This window comes from Phoca vitulina, unplaced genomic scaffold (assembly GCF_004348235.1).
Source record: "Phoca vitulina isolate PV1807 unplaced genomic scaffold, GSC_HSeal_1.0 scaffold22, whole genome shotgun sequence".
NCBI lineage: Eukaryota > Metazoa > Chordata > Mammalia > Carnivora > Phocidae > Phoca > Phoca vitulina.
The window spans coordinates 16,573,976-16,593,665 of record NW_022589725.1 but is presented as its reverse complement, the minus strand read 5'-3'; the positions used below and the strand labels follow the sequence as shown (position 1 = coordinate 16,593,665).

Sequence of the window (19,690 nt, the reverse complement as noted above, 5' to 3'; positions counted from 1 at the left end):
CCTCAGAGGTCTGAGGCACCTCAAGACTTTTAAAATAAACTTTTAATTCAAGTGTGACACACATACAGAAAACCACACACACTGTAAGTATACATCTCGGTGACTTTCCGAAAAGTGATCAAGCCCACGTAACCAGCACCCAGATCAAGAAACAGACCATTACCAGCACCCCGGAGTCTCCCTTGAGCTCCCTCCCAGTTGCAAGCCCCCCGAAGTTAACTTCTATCTTGCTATCTAACACCAGGGATTTGACTGGCTTGTTTTTGAATTTTATATAAATGGAATCATATAGAATGTCCGATGACTTTGGAAAACTGTCTCACATTATCTATTAAAGCTGAAGCACTTCTGCCCTATAACCCTGAAATTCCACCCCTGGGTAGCTACGCCAAAGGATGAAGGGCTCTATCCACTGTGAGGCTTGTAGGAGAATGTTTACAGTCACCCTGTTCTGGGTCATTCTTCAGAATGCGTCTTGTTTACAGATGGTGGATGTCACCCAAATTACGTGAGCACTTCAAAGATTTAACTCTCCCTGGTTAGCCTTCTTCCCAGGACACTTCCCAGTGTCCCTCGGGAGAGTGACTCCAGCAAAGCCACTTGAGACATCATCTTTCCCACAGCGGCTACTTGTGGGATCCATCTTCTCAACTTTGGTCCGGTGGCCCCATACCCTCCTTGGTAACCTCCAAATAAATAGCTGCTCTGAGATTTCTGCAGAAAATTCCTCGGATATACTTGGACATAGCTCATCCGGGTTGGGAAGGCATCCACTTTGCAAGGATGACTCCAACCCCCACCCACCTTGTTTTATTAGCACTGACTGTGTGCCCGACCCTGTGCCAGGCAGTAAACAAAGCCCCAGACCCCATGGAGCTCAGGATCTGGGGGGAGAGAGACAAGGAAATGGGCAGGGAGAGGTATATGCAGGGGACAGTAACCAGGCTTTAGGTCAGGAAGGACCCCTTGACAAACAGGCACCAAAGCCTATGTCTGCAGTGGGAATAGGGGCTCACCAGTTTGCTATTTTCTTGCCCGAGAGGACCCTGATGTCCACAGTGAAGCTTCCCCTCCGTGTTCAGAGCCTGGCTGCTCGGGGAGTCTGTTCTGCTTCCCCGGCCCCCAGCTCAGTTAGGGCTCAAGCCACCTCCATGTCCTCACTTGTCAGGCTGCACATTTGGTGTTGTCCCATCTCTGTGATTTCTGGGGCTTTCTTAGCTGCCTCTCTCTTCTTCCTCTTCAGGACTCCTTTACCATGGTTAGGACTGTGTCTCCATAATTTCCCCTTCCTCAAGATCCACGTTTTGTTTTGGAATCTCTAGTTGTGTTCCTGGTTAAAGATGGAAGCCTAGATCTCCCTGTCCACCCTGATTCTTCTCCAAATCCTCCCTAAAAGAAGAGATAGCCAAATGCACCCAGGGTGTGATAGGATGCTTTGCTTTCTGCCCTCCACCCCTCTGCTCATGTAGCAGGAGGATCAGGGAATTCTTGCTGCGAGGGTGGCCTCTGCTGCTGGTGGCACCCGTGGTGACCCCATTTACTCATCCACAGAGGGAGGGGTTGATGTCTCTCCAGCCTGCCCATACTGGAGCCCCCAGCATGACCGTCCATGTCTATATTAGGTCTGGTTCCCCAAGATGAGGTTTCATGTGCAAGTGATGTCAGGCTGTGCTCCAAGGGGGAAATCATTAAACGGATGAAAGGAGCAAGACAGGCGAAGGCAGGAAGCTGGGGACACACGCACACAAATGTCCACAGTAACATCTCAAAACTAGGAACCACCCTAATGTCCAGCAACAAGAGAATCAATGAAAAAAATGTTATATTCACACAATCAGATGCTAGTTAGCAATGAAAATAACTGAACTAAGCCACACACAAAAGCTGAATGCATTTCACAAACTGTGAAAAATATTTGCAACTCACATTCCAGACAAATCTCCCTTATATACATAAAGAGTTCCTTCAAGTTGCTACAAGAAAGACCAACAGCTCAGTAGAAACATGATTCAGGGAACAAGACATACAAATGGCTCTTAAATGTTTGAACAGTTATTCAAGCTCACTGCTAGGAGGAACGCAAATTAAGACTGCACTTTCACCTTCAGACATGCGTGTCATGGTTTGAGAACTGTGTTGGTAAGGTTGTGGGCAAAGGGGCACTCTAGATATTGCTGGCACGACTGTAAATTGGCACAAATTGAAGGGCAATTTAAGTGTATCCTCCCAAGTCATAAAAACACATCTTTTGACCCAGGAATCCCATTTGTAGGAAATCATCTCACAAATGAGTTTATGTATAAAATTATCCATCACAGGGACACCTGGGTGGCTCAGACGGTTAAGCGGCTGCCTTCAGCTCAGGTCATGATCCCAGGGTCCTGGGATTGAGCCCCGCATTGGGCTCCGTGCTGAGCAGGGAGCCTGCTTCTCCCTCTCCCTCTGCCTGCCGCTCCCCCTGCTTGTACTCTCTCTCTCTCTCTGTCAAATAAAAAATAAAAAAATCTTTAAAAAAAGAAAAAAGAAAATTATCCATCACAGCATGGTTTGCAATAGCAGAAGGGCTGGAAACCATTTATATGCCCAAGAGGGGACCATACGAATGAGTGGCAGCATTCAACTATAAAAAATGGTGGGGACGTGCACCCACTGGAATAACTAAAATTAAAAAGATTGACAACACTAAGTGCTGGCGAGGATGTGGAGGAAATGGAACTCTCCTACCCTGCTGGTGGGAATGCAAAATGGTACACTCGCTTTGGAAACTAGTTTCTTTCAAACTTAAATATGCCCTTGCCATGTGACCCTGCCCTTCTACTTCTGGGTCTTCACAGATGAGAAATGAGAAATGAAAACATAGATTCATACAAAAACTTCGCAGAAATTGTGTAGCAGCTGCATGTAGGAGAGTCTCACGCTGGAAAAGACCCCAAATGCCTGACTGGAGAATAGAGAAAGCATGCTTCCCTCAGCCCATGGAACATACTCAGCACTACAAGAGGAAACAATGTCAATGAATCTCAAAAACATAGAGGGAAGAAAGCCAGACACAAAGAGTACATGCTTTACAACATTTATATGAAGTTCTGGAATAGGCAAAACTTAACGTATAGACACAAAGCAGATCAATGGTTGCCTGGGGGGCTGGGAGTGGGAGAGAGTAACTGGGGAGGGGCACAGGGGAACTTTTTGGGGGCGATGGAAATTGAAGCCAGCATCCACCTTGTCAGTGCAGTTGAAAGAGTGAACACTAGACGTCTTATTGCCTCTAGGCATGGCTGGACTGGACCGGCCAAGGAACCTCCAGGAATGCAACCCCGCTAGCTTACAAGTAGTTAATCAGCACTACCCTAAGGATATTATTACCGGATGTACCTAATGAAACCTCTACCATAAAGAACAAATATACTTTTCAGATTCCAAGTCTCTTGAGATGAAAAAGACCTCCCAGGGGACCGGACGAAATGGCACCAGGGCACCTGCTAACATGACCTCCTGGGCCTCCAGTCAATGACACCCACCTTCTCAGGACAGCCCTGCCCCAAATTTTGCCCTTAGAAACCTTCACTTGCAAGCCATTGGGGAGTTTGGGACTTTGGAGCTTTAGTTTCCCATTTTCCTGGGTGGTGCCATACCAGTAAATAGCTTATCTTTCTTCACTGCAAAAGCTCAGTGTCAGTTTTATTGGCCTGCTGCCCATAGGGTGGACAAACTCTCCTACCTGATTTGGTTACAGAACTTTGTATCTGGATTATAGTGGTGATTACAAAGGTGTATGAATTTATCAAATTCATCTAACTGGATACTTAGAACAGGTGCCCTTTATTTTTTTAAAAGATTTTATTTATTTATTTGAGATAGTACGAGCAGGGAGGAGGGGCAGAGGGAGAGGGAGAAGCAGGCTCTCCACTGAGGAGGGAGCCCGACCCAGGGCTGGATCCCAGGACCCCCGAGTAGCCACCCAAGCACCCCCAGGTGCACTTTATTGTATGTAAATTATATCTTAATAAAGTTAACTTAAAAACCTGAAGTAATAATAATAGGATAATAGTAATAACCGTAAGACCACTCTAAATGCACTGATATGAAGGATCTCCAAAGTGTCGTAAGTGGGGGAGAAAAGTGCAGAGAAATGTTAATCAGAGAAAAAAATAGGTCTGTATTGTCTTGGGTGTGCATAAAATAATCGAAAACCTACACAAGAAGCTAAGGATAGTGGTTTCGCGTTGGTTGGGGGATGTGGGTTGAGAGGAGGGACAGAAAAGGGAGGGATGATCCCTTAACATCTTAAACTTTTGATGTTTGAATCAGAACAACATAGGTTTCCCTCGCTGCTGGAACTCTTCCTAAGGGAACCTCCGCATTTGTTCTCAAAAACAAATAGATTTGCTTAAAAGCTAACATCCCTTGTGGGGCACCTGGGTGGCTCAGTCCGTTGAGCGACTGACTCTTGGTTTCAAGTCAGGTCATGATGTCTGCTAGTGAGATTGAGCCTAGGCTCCCCGCTCAGCCGGGAGTCCGCTTGAGATTCCCTCTCCCTCTCCCTCCTCCTCTGAATCCCCCCCCCAAACAAACAAACTAACAAATAAAATCTTTAAAAAAAGTTAACATCTCTCACTATCAGAATACCGTGTACTCGCTCTCCGAATTTACTCAGTACACAAACCTTTTAAAAAAGAAACAGATGTTGCCAAAGCAGAAAGCAGAAAGCAGAAAGGATCCCCCACGTCTGGGAGTCTGTGGCTTTGTGCAATTGTTCCCTCTGGCCACCACCAGGGACAAGGGCTGCCCCCGCCCCCACCCGGGCGCCCGCGCGGCCGCCACAGGGGCTGGCGGCCACCGCGCGGCGGCCCCGGCGAGCTCCGGGCAGCACCTGCTCCTCGCGGGCGCCCGCCCCCCTTCTCCTAGGCCCACTTCCGCCGGGTTCGGACCAGGGCCCCCTCTGGGCAGGCTTGGGGAGCAGGCGGGGACAGAGGTCCGCCCAGGGGACGGCGGCGGCGGCGGGGGGCGCTCCCTGCGCAGACCCGAGGCGCAGCAGGCGGCCCCCAGCCCTGGCCTCTCCCCCACGCACCCCCAGTGGCCCTCACAGGCCCTTCCGAGGGGCCCCGCCCCATCCCCTCTCCAGCCCCGCTCCGCCCCCGCGGGGAGAGGGCGCGGGGACCTACCCGGCGGCTGGGCGCTGGCGGAGCCCCGAGGGGCCGCACGGATTCCGCCGGCCCTGCTCCTGCGCTTAGACGGCCGCTCCGGCTCCCCCTCCCCGAGGGCGCGCGGGGTCGGGCGGCAGGGCTTGTGGGGGCCCCGTGCGGGGTGGCGCGGGAGGGTCGGGAGGCTGCGGGCCGGCTGCTCTGGGCGTGCGTCGGCGCGGATCCAGCCGGGGCGGAGCCGGGGCCCGGCCGCCCGCAGCCGCCGTGTGGCGGCCGGGGCGCTCCCAGCGATGGGCCGGGGGGCCCCGAGAGCTCGAGGGTCGCGGGCGTGCCTGCTGCTGCTGCTCCTGCGGCTGCCTTGGCCGGTGTGGGGGGCCGAGGCGTTTCAAGGTGAGTGGGACGTGCCCCGCGGCGCAGGGGAGGTCGCTGTCCGCCACCGCGGTGGCTGGGAGGGCAGGGAGGGTCTCCGCAGGACCTGCGCAGGGACTCTCAGCTGTCCTGGGGCTGGCCTTGGGGCCCAGACCGACACACTCTGCGCAACTGCCACAGTGGCAATGGCAAAGCGGGGGGCGGGGGGGGGGGGGGGGGCGATCCCCTCTGAGCAGCCGCCCGAGTTCCCAAAACCCTCTGCCAGGACTCTCGGCCTTGACCAGCCCTAGACCCCATGCACCGATGTGCACGTCCCTGCACCTCCATCCCTGAGGCGCAGCCCACGGGGTCCCAGGAGTCCCTGCTGTGCCCTCACCCTCCTGCAGCCTCCCTGCTCATCCCCAGTAGCGCAGGGCCCTGGGGTTGTGTGTGTGTGTGTGTGTGTGTGTGTGTGTGTGTGTGTGTGTGTTTTGTTGATCCTGTTGCCTTGTTTGGTGAGATAGAGAAGGGTGCTTCAGACAGAAGGGGCCCTGGGAGTTAACCTCCACACGCCCAGTGCATAGGAGGACTGGCCAGTCCTGTACCCTGTATGGGAAGTGGCCTGTGGAGGGACTGGGAGGACACCGGACACTGGGGAGGAGGCAGGAATGGCCCTGCTGGGCTGGTCAGCCTGGGGGCACTGGGTTCAGGAGCACTGTCCGGGAGTATCCAATAGGGATAGGGTCCTGTTCTGTTCTGGGGCCCTGAGGGGGTGGGATGAGAGCCCTCATGCCTTTGGGGACGGCTGCTCCCTCCTCCTCAACCTGGGGTCAGGAGAGGGTGAGATGACCCCTGGGAGGAGTGGAGAGGGCCTTTGTGCTCCCCAACACCGCATTGGCTCCCTGAACCTCATCATCACGGCTCCATCTCCGCCCCCCTCCCTCCTCAGGGGTGCCATGAAGAGAACCCCCAACCAGCACGCACACCTGCGCACAGGCCCACCCTCCCCTCTCTACCTGGGAAGCCTAGGGCCAGCAAGAGGTAGTTCTCCACACCCAGTTAAGTCCTCTCTGGGCTGGTTGCCCCCGACTCCTCCCAGATTCACTCAGATCCCTCCCCCACCGTAGCAACTGGCTCATCCAAGCAGGGAGGGCTTCCTGGGGGAAGGGGACTCCTAGAGGTGCTGCTATTCCGGGTCTTTGATGACCGGGTCTGGGGGAGAGGATGGAGGAAGAGAAAGGAGTTGGGGTGGACTGGCCAGAGCTGGAACACTTCCGCAGTCAACCATCTCAGCGTGGGGTCAGGGCTGGCTGGGTGCTGGGTGGCTGTCGGTTCTGGGAGCTGGGCTCACTTCCCCAGGGATTGTGTCAGAGGACAGGGAGGGCTGCCTGCAGGCTCTGGGCTGCCTGGGGCCTGGCTCCTGCAGGGCGGGTGTGGCAAGAGCCTCTGGGACCCAGTGTGGGGTGGGGGGCTGGGAGCATTCCAGGGGAGCATTCCAGAGCCTTCTGAGTAATGCTTGGCTCTGGTATTCCTCCAGAGCCCCCTTAAGCATGCCCGGCCTGGGAGCACTCAGGCTCTGTTCCCCAGGCCTCCCCACCTTGAAGATCCAGGGAAGGGGCTTCTGAGCTAGAGTCCCCAGAAGTCCCGCTTCCAGCATGAAGCCCCCAAGGGGAGCTCTGGGCAAGGTGGGTCTCCCCAGATATCTGGCTGTTGTTTTTCTCAGATGGCGGAGACACAGGCATTCTCTCTTCACAGATCTCTCACCCCAAAGGCATCTGCTGCCCAGTCTAAAAATACCCAAGACTGCGTCCCCTTTCCTTTCCCTTCTGCACTGGGGGCCTTGGTCTCTTCCTTGTGACCTCTGACCCCCAAGCCTCCCCCAGGTCAGTGGGGCTCCTAGTTCCCCAGCTGAGCTCCTCTGTCTCTCTTCTGCCACCTCCCTGGTTCCAAGGATGCTCCAGGGGCGGCCACCCTTCTCCAGGCTACACCTTTGAATGTTGAAGATAGAGTCTCCTATTCCACCCAGCTGATGTCCTGTAACCTCATCCCTTGGTCGTCCCCACCCCCCTATGTTCCCCCTCATCTTTTACTCTGTCCTCCCCCCAGGAAACAACCCTGGAGAACCAGTCACCCTGCACTGGGTCCCGGATGCACGAGCCCGACGCACGGTCACCCTGGAGGAGCCGGTCAGTGCCAGCTCATCCTTCCCTCTGCAGGAGCCCAGGGTCTCCCAGCCCCTTTGCCCCTCCTCATTCAGCGTGGCAGTTTGGCTGGGGGCCTTCCGGGCCCCTTCCAGGAGGGTTGGCAGGTGGGGGTGGGGAGATCTCTGGCTCACATGAGCCTTCACACATGGAAGTCATTTTCAGGCTTCCTCCCCCACCTCCCCCTGCTCCCTCCCTCCCAGAATTATTCAGGCCACCCCCACCCCACCAGGCAGAGGTGGGGCCAGAATCTGTGGGGCCTGAAACTTTTCAGGGACCTCTTTAAGAAAACCCCCAAATGTCTTCCTTTTGCCCAGTTTACTAGAATGTGTTACCCTGTGGACACATTGCTGTTCCCTCCAGGAAAACTTCAGCCTCCCTGGCTCATGCAGAATCCACTTCCGGCCAGGGGGCACTGGTCACTCTCCGAGTGCCCCCCAAATGCACCTGATTTTGCTTCTCCAGGATGCTCTGCCCCAGCTTCCTGCCAACACCCACCCATCACACACTTCCAGAATAACCGTGTCCCCATCTGTATGTGTCACACAGCTGTGCTACAAACCAGGAGGCCAGTGCCCTTGGTATCCCCATTTCACAGAGGGGCAGACTGAAGCCCAGAGAGGTTGGAGAAAGTGCCCAAGGTCACACAGCCTGAGACCAGAAGCCCAGAAGCCTGAGGCCCACTAAGGTCTGAAAGACTTGTAACCATTGACCAGTGTCCGTCCCCCCCCCCAAGTCTAGAGAGCCCTCTTCATCCTGAATTTTCAGGCAAGAGAGGACAGCCTACTCTAAGCCAGCAAAGAGGAAGGCAGGACGACAGTGTCACGAAGTCTAGGAGGGCCCCATAGGCCCAGCAGGCTTTAACCTAGGACCTTCACTGGGTCCCCCAGACCCCCAGGGGCCCCCATTCAAGCAGGCCCAAGCTTTGAATTGGTTGTCCTAGACATCACTGGCAGAGGGGAAGGCTAGGGACATGCTGGAGTCACACTGACTGTGGTCCTCCCTCCTGGTCCAGCCTGGGCTGTGATGAAGAAGGGCATCCTAGAGGGCATTGCTTTCCCCTGCCTCCAGGAAGCCTGCCAAGATGAGGACAGTAGACAGAGTTGAGGCAGGGAGTCCTGTCCAAGTGGCAGGAAATACCCACATTTCAGGTTAGGGATGGGGTGCTAGGTGAATAGCCGGGTCACCAAGAGGGCAGGAGGGGCAAGGACAGGAGGGGCTGCAGAAGGACAGAGAGAGGGGAGCCGGGCAGGGGTTGAGGTAGGAGGAGGCTTTCCATCTGGGGCCGCTGTCTGTGCTTGGTGCAGACCTTTCTCCATAAAGTAAGTGGCATTCCGGCCATGTGAGCTCATGCCTGGGGCCTTGGGGAGGTCTCTTGGCTGGGGTGGGGGAGTTGTCTGCTCCCACCTGCAGAGAAAAGGCCCCCAAAAGAATCTGAGCCCCTTGGCCTGGGGCCCAGCCCAGTGCATGGTGGGATAAAAGGGCAGGGCTAGCAAGGGTGGGGCCAGCATTCCGAAGACACAGCAGCTCTCCACGAGGCTCTGGGCGGGCTCCAACTCTGGGCCCCCAGCCAGGCAGAGTGGACAAGGAGGGGCAGATGGGGTAATCCCGCAGGGTGGGAGAGGCAAAGAGCCTATGGGGAAGGAGAGGCTGGCCCAGGATGTTTTCCTCTTGGCCTGGAATGGGGGGGGGGGTTAATGTTTACTTCACAGGCTCAGTGAAGCAGGTGTGGGGCAGGCCTTCAGGAGGCCAGGGAAATTTTTGGTCTGTCGGAATTGGAGGAAGAGGGAGTAAAGTCTGAATTCTACAGGGACTGGGGAGCAGCAAGATACAGAAACAAGAGGCTGTAAGGATGCCTGAGCCTGACTACCCGACGCTCCTCCACCCAATGTCTTCAGGACGCCACTGTCCTCCCCACTTAGAGGAAGGCTTCTGGCTCCTGGCTGTGAAACAGGAGGGAGGGCCAGAGGAAGGGCCCAGTCACCTTGTGTAAGGCAGGATACCTTTCTGGGACCCCTTGTCTCATCTCTCCGGAGGATGTGGTGTTCACCTAGCAGGCTGGGTCAGATGCCTGTTGTTAGAGCCAAAAGCATCCCGAGTTTGGGAACATATATGCCTGCATGTTCTCACCCCCACCCCCACCCACACCTGCTGTGGCAAGTGGGGGAGGCTACTGCCCCCTGCCTCCTGCGCTCTCCCTCACCAGCCAGCTCCCCATCCCAGCCCTGAGCCCATCCCTCAGCCCTGCTCTCCTTCTTGCCCAGGTCTCGAAGCTAGACACAGGATTGGTGGCCTTGAAGGCTGAAGGGCAGGAGCTCCTGCTGGAGCTGGAGAAGAACCAGTGAGTACCAGGCTGGGGAGGAGGCTAGCAGCCAAGAACAGCCCCCCCTCTCCGGGGGGGTTGGTGTGGGGGGCACTGAGGGGAACACATGAGAGAGGCTGGATGGGGCGAGGGCCCCAGAAGCAGAGGTACAGGTGACAAGAAGAGTCATGCCAGCCCATGACCGGCTCCCTCAAGGCTGAAGTAGGCTGCTGAGGCTGGGTGAGCCCTGCTGTGGGGCTCACTCCTCGTTCCAGCCCCAGGAGCACCTTGTTAGCTTCCTGCCAGAAATGAGTGAGCATCACCCTGTGGGTGCTCAAAGGATGTGCTTAGTCAAAAGAGAATCCAAGATGGATTCCAAGGATGGGTAGGTGCTCTGGGCTGAGGGATAGCAGGGGAAAAGGTGCTGTGGCTACCAAGTCCAGACACGTTCAGGGGGAGGCAATTTGTCTGGCTTGTCTAGAGGGTCTCCATCGGCAGGGAGGGGAGCAGCGTGAAATGAAATTGGGAAGTCCCAGTAGGACCAGATCACAGAGGCCATTTTAAGTCTGAGTGTCCAGGATGGGGCAAAGCCAAAGATTCTGAGCTGGTGAATGAGCAGGCAGAGATGGGCTGGGTGGGGTGGGTGTCCAAGATGGAGTGTGGGGTCTGGAAACCATCCAGATGGAATTACCAATAGCTATCATTCATTGAGTGCTTGCTTCCTCAGAGGCATTGTTCCAAGCACTCTACACACGTTGACTTCTCCCCCATGGAGCCAGATGGACCAGGAACACATTCTAGTTCCACCACATTTAACCACAGTTCCTCTGAGGCTCAACGTCCCCACACATGAAAGGGGGTGACCACATCGCCTACTCCTCGGGTTGAGTGTGTTGTGTGTATTGGGGGACCCAAGCTAGAGAAGGTGGAGGAAAGACTAGGAGGTGGAGAAGCAGGCATCACAGGTCTTTGGGTTGGTCTGGCAGTAAAGAGGTCAAGGCGAGATGGGGGTTGAGGATTTTCTTTACAGAAGAGAAATGGACTCATGATTGATTCACCTTGGTGGGAAGGGCCCTGGAGAGATGGAGAAAGAATCATTACTGGAGTGGGGTCTGAAGAAGGTGGGGATGGGGATTCCTGCTCAGGTGGGCAGGCAGGAGCAGCTGTGAGCAGGTGGAGATTCTCTTTTCTCTGGAAGCATGGGGTGAACATCACTGAAGGACGGGTGGGGAGATATGTGGGGTCTAGGGGCCAGAGAAGGTCTGAAGGATCTTGGGGACAGGAAAGAGGATGAGAGAAGGTTGACCAGATGCCCAACAAGGCTGAGCAGCAGGTAGGGCCACCTAGGGAGGCCGCTGCACTTCCTTGGCTCCAGGTCCCACCTCCTCATCAGTGTCTCTTGAATCCTCCCTCCTGCCCCTCCCCAGACCTGTGGACCCAGCTGCCTGCCACAGGTCCCTCAGGAACCACAGACTCTTTCCCCATTCCTGCTTCTCCCTGGTGCTTCCTACACTCCTACTTCCCACACCTCAGCCATCGCCAAGGCTCCTTCCTGCCCTCCACCTTTCTGCCTCTAGCCCAGGGTTTTCTGACCCGAGCAACACACGGTGGCTCCTGTCTATTCCCTAAGACACATGTGGGTGCTTCCTCAGTGCTAGCCCTGTGCCTCGCTTCACGGAGCTGCTCAATTAGCATTCAGGGGGGAAGGCTGGAGGGCATCCTGGAAGAGGCCAGGCTGAATTAGGTGACTCTTACAACACCCCCTCCCAGCAGGCTGCTGGCCCCAGGATACACAGAAACCCACTATAGCCCAGATGGGCAGCCAGTGGTGCTGGTTCCCAACCACACGGTGAGATACTCCCGTGGGCTCTGAGGACAGGGTAAGGGGTACTGGGGGGTGCACTCCCTGAGGACCTCTCCACCATTCCTTCCCCATTCTCCTCCTGTTCTTAAGGAGAGGCTGGAGCCAGCCCCCCACCATGCCCTCTCTCTCTTGCCCCTCCCAGTTCAGCCCTGGCTGAGCTTTGGGGCTGGGTCTCTTGCTCTCCAGGACCACTGCCACTACCATGGGCGTGTGAGGGGCTTCCCTGACTCCTGGGTAGTCTTCAGCACCTGCTCTGGGATGAGGTGAGCAGTTCCGTGGGAGGGAGCTGGGCCTGGGGCTGGGGCAAGAGTCCCCTCACACCCTCCTCTGCACTCCTCCGCGCCCTAGGGGCCTGATCACACTGGACAGGAATGCCAGTTATTATGTGCATCCTCGACAAGCTGGAGACTCTGAGGACTTCGTCACTCACAAGATGTTCCAAATTGGGCAGCTGCTCGGCTGGAAAGGGACCTGCAGCCACAGGGATGCCAGGAACAAAGGGGACATGGCCAACCTTTCTCGCGCCACTCAGATCAAGGTCAGGGGCACAGATAGGAGGGGGAATGGGAATGCAGTATCCATAGCCCTCCAAATCACAAGACATAGGAATACACAGCCCCAGTTCAGGGCCTCCGATCCTGATATTTTTATTTGAAGGCTGAAGAAACAAGTTCTAGCAATTTTTATTTATTTTTGTTTTTTTTATTTTTTATTTTTTAAAAATATTTTATTTTTTTTTAAAGATTTTATTTATTTATTTAATAGAGAGAGAGAGACAGCAAGAGAGGGAATAAGCAGGAGGAGTGGGAGAGGGAGAAGCAGGCTTCCCGCCGAGGAGGGAGCCCGATGTGGGGCTAGATCCCAGGACCCCGGGATCATGACCTGAGCCGAAGGCAGACGCTTAACGACTGAGCCACCCAGGCGCCCCCAGATTTTATTTATTTGACAGAGAGAGACACAGCGAGAGAGGGAACACAAGCAGGGAGAGTGGGAGAGGGAGAAGCAGGCTTCCCGCTGAGCAGGGAGCCCGATGTGGGGCTCCATCCCAGGACCCTGGGATCATGACCTGAGCAGAAGGCAGACGCTTAACTACTGAGCCACCCAGGCCCCCCCCTAGCAATTTTTTAGAGTTAACTTTCTGCTTCCTGGGAATTGGGGTTAGTAGTCAGGACTCAAGCCCAGCAGCCTGCCGCTGAGGGTCACCGTTGCCTCTCCCCAGGAGAGGAGGGAGGTCCGCAGGAGCCCGAAGTTCCTGGAGCTGTACATAGTGGCTGACCACACGCTGGTGAGCCAGAGGCCCTGGGGGCTGCCGGGGTGGGATGGGGCCAGTTCAGCCTGTCACACCCTCTTATGTCTGCCTTTCCAGTTCTTGACCCAGCACCGGAACTTGAACCACACCAAACAGCGTCTCCTGGAGGTGGCCAACTATGTGAACCAGGTTGGGGTTGGTGGAAAGACACCCCTAAAGGGCTGGCAAGTCCTAGGGGAGGTGTGGCAGGCTTGGAGATGAGGCCCGGGACCCGAGCGGAGAAGAGAGGGCGCCCCCACGGAGGAGCACGGGCACTGTGGCACGTCCTGTCCTCACCCCCGTCCCGTCCGCAGATTCTCAGGACTCTGGACATTCAGGTGGCACTGACCGGCCTGGAGGTGTGGACAGAGCAGGACCAGAGCCGCGTCACGCCGGACGCGAATGCCACGCTCTGGGCCTTCCTGCACTGGCGCCGGGGGCTGTGGGCACGACGGCCGCACGACTCCGCGCAGCTGCTCACGTGGGTGCCTCTGATGCCCACGCGGGGCCCCGGCCCGGCCGCCCAGAATCCTGGCCCGGCCGGGTCACCATGCGTTCCGCCTTCAGGGGTCGCGCCTTCCAGGGCGCCACCGTGGGCCTGGCGCCCATCGAGGGCATGTGTCGCGCCGAGAGCTCGGGAGGCGTGAGCACCGTGAGCTCCACCCCTGGGGATAGGAAGGGGGGAGCAGAGGAGGGGGGGGGGGGGGGGGAGGAGGCGGCCCCGCAGCCCGCCCTGACCGTCCCCGCTCCCTCTCAGGACCACTCAGAGCTCCCCATTGGCGCAGCAGCCACTATGGCCCACGAGATAGGTCACAGCCTTGGCCTCAGCCACGACCCCGACGGCTGCTGCGTGGAGGCGGCGGCCGAGCAAGGCGGCTGCGTCATGGCCGCGGCCACCGGGTACGGACGCCGCGGTCGGTAGGGGCTGCGGGGGGAGGCTCCGCTGGACCAGGGGGCCTTCCCCAGCTGCCTTTCTTGGGAAGAAATGGTTATCCCTCGATTTCCTCTCCCATAAAATGGGGATATGACCATAGCACCGCCCCGAGAGTTCTTTATGACGCTTAAAAGGAGGAAACGCAGAAAAAGCAGATTCTCAAAAGTATGAAGGTTATTTTCAGAACATTCTAGCGAGGATTCTCTAACCCCGGGAGGAACAGCGCTAGGTCGCGATTCGACCTCGAGTCCTGGGCTGCCTGGTCCTGGCGTGACGCCCTCCCGCCTCAGGCTCGCAGTGTGACTTTGTGCAGGTTACTTGCCCTCTTCGGGCTCTGCCTCTGGAGGATCCGGGCCGCCGGTCGCTTAGGCGCTGTGCGCGCAGCCAGGGGCTGTGTGGCCAAGTACAGCGGGTAGTGGTGGGAGGGGATCGGAGACGAGCTGGGGGCTGAGAGTGGCGGTGCCCGCACGCCCGACGCCCTCCCCTGCCCGTAGGCGCCCGTTCCCGCGCGTATTCAGCGCCTGCAGCCGGCGCCAGCTGCGCGCCTTCTTCCGCAAGGGGGGCGGTGCGTGCCTTTCCAACGCGCCCGACCCCAGGCTCCTGGTGCTCCGCGCGCGCTGCGGGAACGGCCTCGTGGAGGACGGCGAGGAGTGTGACTGCGGCGCCAGCCAGGTCAGGTCCGCGCTCTCGGCCCCCCGGGGTGCGGGTGGGGGCCCGAGGCTGGCGCCCCGCCCGCCCCCCTCCCCCGAGGTCTGGGGCGCGGCGTCCTCACCTGGTCCCACATCCCCTTTTCGGCTCCAGGAGTGCCCGGACGCCTGCTGCCTCGCCCACAACTGCTCGCTGCGCGCGGGGGCCCAGTGTACCCACGGCGACTGCTGCGCGCGCTGCCTGGTGAGGGCGTGGGAGGCTCGGAGTGAGGGTTAGGGGGCGCTTGCGAGCCGGCCTGGTGGTCTTGGCTGACTGGCACGCTCGGGTCCCCCTGCGGGTGCGGGCTCTGCTCTGCCCTCCAGCCTCTGAGCCGCGCTTATGGCGTGGATCTCTCCCTGTCTATTGTCCCTCTGTGCCTCGGCCACCCTCCCTCCACCTGGTCACCTGCGTAGCTGAAGCCGGCTGGCGTGCCGTGCCGCCGAGCTGTGGGCGACTGTGACCTCCCAGAGTTCTGCACGGGCGCCTCCCCTTACTGCCCCCCGGACCTTTACCTACTGGACGGCTCGCCCTGCGCCAGCGGCCGGGGCTACTGCTGGGATGGCGCGTGTCCTACACTCGAGCAGCAGTGCCAACAGCTCTGGGGGCCTGGTGAGACTACCCGAGCACCCCGGCCCATCCTCGGGCCTGCGCTCTTTTCTACTCCAGGGAAGACGGGAGGGGGCGGGGGCCCTGAAGCCAGCGCGGTCTCGCCCATGCGTCCTCAGGCTCCAGCCCAGCCCCGGACGCCTGTTTCCAGACGGTGAACTCCGCGGGAGACGCCCACGGGAACTGCGGCGAGGACCACAAGGGTGGCTTCGTGCCTTGTGCGCAGAGGTGAGGAGCGGAGGGGAGGGCGAGGAAGCTGGGTAGTGCCTTGGGGCAAGGACACATCTCGCTGTTTGATCACCCTGCACTTTCCTCCCCAGGGATGCGCAGTGCGGGAAGCTGCAGTGCCTGGGCGGGGAGCAGCGCCCACGCCCAGCGCACACGGTGCCCGTGGACTCCACCGTTGGACTAGGCAGCCATCAGGTGACCTGCAGGGGAGTCTTCGTGCTGCCCGGTGTCCAGTTGGACGTTCTCGACTTGGGCCTGGTAGAGCCAGGTACCCAGTGTGGACCTAGCATGGTGAGCCCTGCACCCCCCGGCCCCTCCCTAATGCTTGAGTCCTGCGCGGGGAACATCACTCCCCCCAACTGCCCGGTGCACACCCTGCCCATAGGTGTGCCAGGACAGGCGTTGCCGAAACACTACCTTCTGGGAGCTGGAGCAATGCCTGGCAGCCTGCCATGGCCATGGGGTGAGTGTCAGAAAGTTGATGGGGGCAGGTGGCTTGGGGTTCCTGATCCCATGGGATCCTCCTTCTCTCTTCTCCTCTGTAGGTTTGCAACAGTAACCAAAACTGCCACTGCGCTCCGGGCTGGGCTCCGCCCTCCTGCGACAAGCCAGGGTTTGGTGGCAGTGTGGACAGTGGCCCTATGCAGCCTGAAAGTGTGTCCATGGGGGACAAGTGGGGAAGGCTGGGATGGTGCACCTGCTAAGGACTCAGCCTTGCCCTGTTGTCCCCAGACCACAAGGCCTTCCTGCTGGCACTGATCCTTAGCTTTCTGCTGCCTCTGCTCCCGGGGGCTGGCCTGGCCTGGTGCTGCTGCCGGCAGCCGGGGTCCCGTCTCCAGCAATGCCTCCGGGGCTCGAGGAGGGACGCCGCATGCCGTGGGTAGGCTCTGAGCCCACTCCTGTGGTTCCTGCCTGGGGGAGCTGGGGTGGGGTCCTCAGACCTTGTCTCCGGCTGCACAGAGGTGCCCAGAGGCAGTGGAAAGGAGCCCTGAGCAGGAGGCCACAATGGGTGTGTGTGGATCCCTGGGGGCCCTCAACCCCTCCCAGTTACTGAGGTTCAGACCCTCTTGACCCCCTCTTCTGTCTCTCCCACCAGGGGGCTGCCTCACCCTAGACTGCCTTTGTTCTACCAACTCATCCTTCGGTTCTTGCTCCACTGTGCCCTTCAAGACTTTTCTAGCCTCACATGCCTTTTCCCACTTCCTCTGCCTAAATGTCTCCTGTACACCTTTCAAGTCCGCAGATGCTGGGCCCAGCACATCCTTTCACTCCATACCGCTGCTTAGCTATGGGGCTGGCTGCCCTTGTGCCAAGGGCCTGCCCTTCACCCAGTTCTCCGTGACCTGGGAGGAGGTCACATAGTACCTGAGCATGGTTGATCACCCGGTGCTGGTCAAGGGAGGCCCCCTATGGCACATCTGACACAGCCTGGCCTTAGGAGTACTCCGGACAAGCTGCGGGAAAGGGCAGGGCTTGGGCTAGAGATGGGGGCAGAGGGCAGCCCAGACGGGGCAGGGCACCAGCCAGGTCCCAGGTTCTGAGAGGGCTTCGACACAATGAGCAGTGATTGCAGGTCTATGGGGGAGGAGCAAGGTGCTCAGAGTTTGGGTGTCAGCATCAGGGGTCCTGGAGGCCGGGCGGGGTGGGGGGCAACCTGAGTGATGCCAATATCTGGAGGGATGCCAGGATGCTGGGGTGATGGCAGAGCTTGAGAGAAATGTCAGGGCTAGAGAGAAGTGCCTATGGCCCCGGGAGGGCAGGAGTCAGACCTGGAGCCTGGAACCCAGGGGCCTCTCCCAGGAGGGAGCAGGAAGGGAACTGGAGGCAGGGATGTGGACCAGAAGGGTAGAGACTCATTCAAGGCAGAACTCAGGTCGGGCATGCCTGCTCAGGACCACTGTGCCAACCTCCTGCCATCTTATTGCACTGCTCAGGCCCAAAGATGCCCCAAACAGGGACCGCCCCCCCAGCAATGTTCACCCCATGGAGTTGGGCCCAGCAGCCATTGGAGAGCCCTGGTCCCTGGGTGAGTGAGGCACAGGAGGAGATGGGGAGGGGAGTGAAGGATGGGCTCTTGCCTTCTACCTCCTTCCAGATGGGCCCCCCTCCTTTCCACGTAACACCCAGTCACCTTGAGGCCCCTGAGCCCACCTTGCCCCAGGGACTCCTGCCTGTGGTCACAATATATGTCCTCCACCCATTGCTGCAGACCTTGAGAACTCTGCCTGAGCCCAGGAACCACCTTGAGAAGCCTCTGCCCTGTTGTGCTGCCTGCAACCCCAAGGTAGGTGGGGCCCCCCACCTCATCCACCCACCTCTGTTGCCCCTCATCTGCCGGCCCCTCTGAGGTTTCTGAGCTTGGGTTATTATGCAAATGAGATTTGATCTTGTGGAAAAGCTGTTGTCACGGAGACCAGATGCTAGAAGCCCCCAGGGTGGGAGAGAGAGAAGTTGTATCTCTTCCTGGGTCACTGGTCCTCACTGAGGGAGGAAAGGGGGTCTTGACCCTCAGGGGTGACCCCTCGTCTTCATTTTCAGTAGGTCAAGCCCAGAAGCCAAGATCCTGTCTCTGGTGAGAGGGAGCTCCCGAGATGAGGATACTTACAGACAGTCGACCTCTGACAGCCCCTCCGGGGACTTGGTCTCCCAGGGCAGAGCCAGAGAGTCAGACCTCCCGCACTTTGGCAGCCTGCAAGTTTCTTCCCTGAGTTGAGCTTGCCCCACTGACTCCAGGACCCCAGAGCCTTATCAGAAGGTGCCCAATACTGTCCCCATTCCTTAGGACTAGGGAATCCTGGTAAGGTACATACTCCAGCCCAAGAATCTATCAGTCCAAGGAGCAATGTTCATGTAGTCACTGACCTCCTGTCACCAGGGGAGGCTGGGTCATGATGGGCATCAGGAGAGGCCTCTGTCCAGGGAGCCTGGGTGTCTCTGCTCCATGTATTTTACCCAGACCCAGCTCCGTAGAGGCCAGTGGCTGCCGGGCCAGAAGCCAGCTCTGGGGGCTCTACATTTCAGACAGAGTCCACTTCCCTGGAGCCTGGCCCCAGCAAAAACAAACAAACAAACAAACAGAAACACCCAAACAAAATCCTCGGGACCCTCCTCCCTCCCTTTTCCTGCCTTATCTTGTCCCTCAGACGCTTCCTCAGCCTCACCCCGGTTCTTGGTCCTCCACTTGAGGTTTTGGAGGAGTGTGGGGACTGCTGTAGCCCCCCCCCCCGACTTTGGACACTACTCAGCCTCTCTTCCATTCCCTGGGAGGGGACAGTGGGAGCTGTTTTAAAAAGGACACCAAAGTCGAAGTCAGAAGAAAGACATGCTGCCTTTGAGCCTCTGTGAGTCTTTTCTGTATATAGATCCAACCCCATGGGGCTCCTTGAGGGTCCCAAGGGGTGGTAGCTGGTAGGTGGAGCCTCAGATGGCAGCCAGGGCCCCAAATGTATCTGGGATGGTGTTACCTAGCTGGAATGACCCCTTTGCCCCACCTCTTTTGCCTCCCTTGGAGATTCTGAGAAGCCACTTATTCTCTCCCTGTGCTTCATGAAAGAATTGTTGGGTGACCTTCTGTATCAGTCAGCTGTTGCTGTATAACAAAACTACCCCCAAAACATAGTAGCTTAAAACAACTAATTCTGTGAATTGGCAAATTAGGTTTAACTCAGCGGGTGGTTCAGTTGGGCTCTTATGATTGCAATCAGCTGCTGGTCAGTTGGGCAGTTCTGCTTCTGGGGTTGGCTGGCTGTTGGCTAGAGTGATGTGGACAAATGGGCTATGCACCCATTTTCCAACAGACTAGCTCAGGCTTGCTCACATGACAGCTGGGGAGGGCTCGAGAGAGCAGAGCAGGATTAGGGTAAGGCAGGTGATGCGCTTACCTTGAGCACAAAAGAAAGGCAATCAAGATAAGTAATATTTTAATGCAATATTTTAAAAGATCAAAATCAGTGCAAAAAAAATCAATTACAAACAAAATATCAGGATTTTAACTGAAGACCAGATCAGTGACAGTGTGATGCCAAGCCACATTGGGACCTGAGGCAGAAGGAAATATTTGTAATAGTGATCCTGTCTCACCCCAGTCC

At 57.5% G+C, this 19,690-nt stretch overlaps 1 protein-coding gene across 1 annotated transcript; it reads left to right on the top strand.

Moving 5' to 3' along the window:
* The first annotated feature begins 5,434 nt into the window (after positions 1-5,434).
* ADAM33 (ADAM metallopeptidase domain 33) lies at positions 5,435-18,595 on the top strand. The gene is made up of 22 exons (XM_032419962.1): positions 5,435-5,534; positions 7,599-7,678; positions 9,958-10,034; positions 11,766-11,844; positions 12,046-12,122; positions 12,208-12,397; positions 13,079-13,144; positions 13,226-13,297; positions 13,462-13,628; positions 13,715-13,799; positions 13,905-14,047; positions 14,576-14,753; positions 14,883-14,972; positions 15,182-15,377; positions 15,494-15,602; positions 15,695-15,893; positions 15,988-16,065; positions 16,148-16,256; positions 16,335-16,482; positions 17,537-17,628; positions 17,812-17,886; positions 18,141-18,595. Exons 1-21 carry the CDS (start codon positions 5,435-5,437, stop codon positions 17,829-17,831), a joined length of 2,355 nt encoding a protein of 784 aa, XP_032275853.1. The 3' UTR covers positions 17,832-17,886; positions 18,141-18,595.
* The last annotated feature ends 1,095 nt before the right edge of the window (positions 18,596-19,690 follow it).

What these genes read in the sequence shown, in the direction of transcription:
- ADAM33 (XM_032419962.1), top strand. Translation starts at nt 5,435, where the DNA reads ATGGGCCGGGGGGCCCCGAGAGCTCGAGGGTCGCGGGCGTGCCTGCTG. An exon ending in TGGCCAACTATGTGAACCAG is followed by an intron (nt 13,298 to 13,461) that starts GTTGGGGTTGGT and finishes TCCCGTCCGCAG; the next exon opens with ATTCTCAGGACTCTGGACAT. An exon ending in ACTGCTGCGCGCGCTGCCTG is followed by an intron (nt 14,973 to 15,181) that starts GTGAGGGCGTGG and finishes TCACCTGCGTAG; the next exon opens with CTGAAGCCGGCTGGCGTGCC.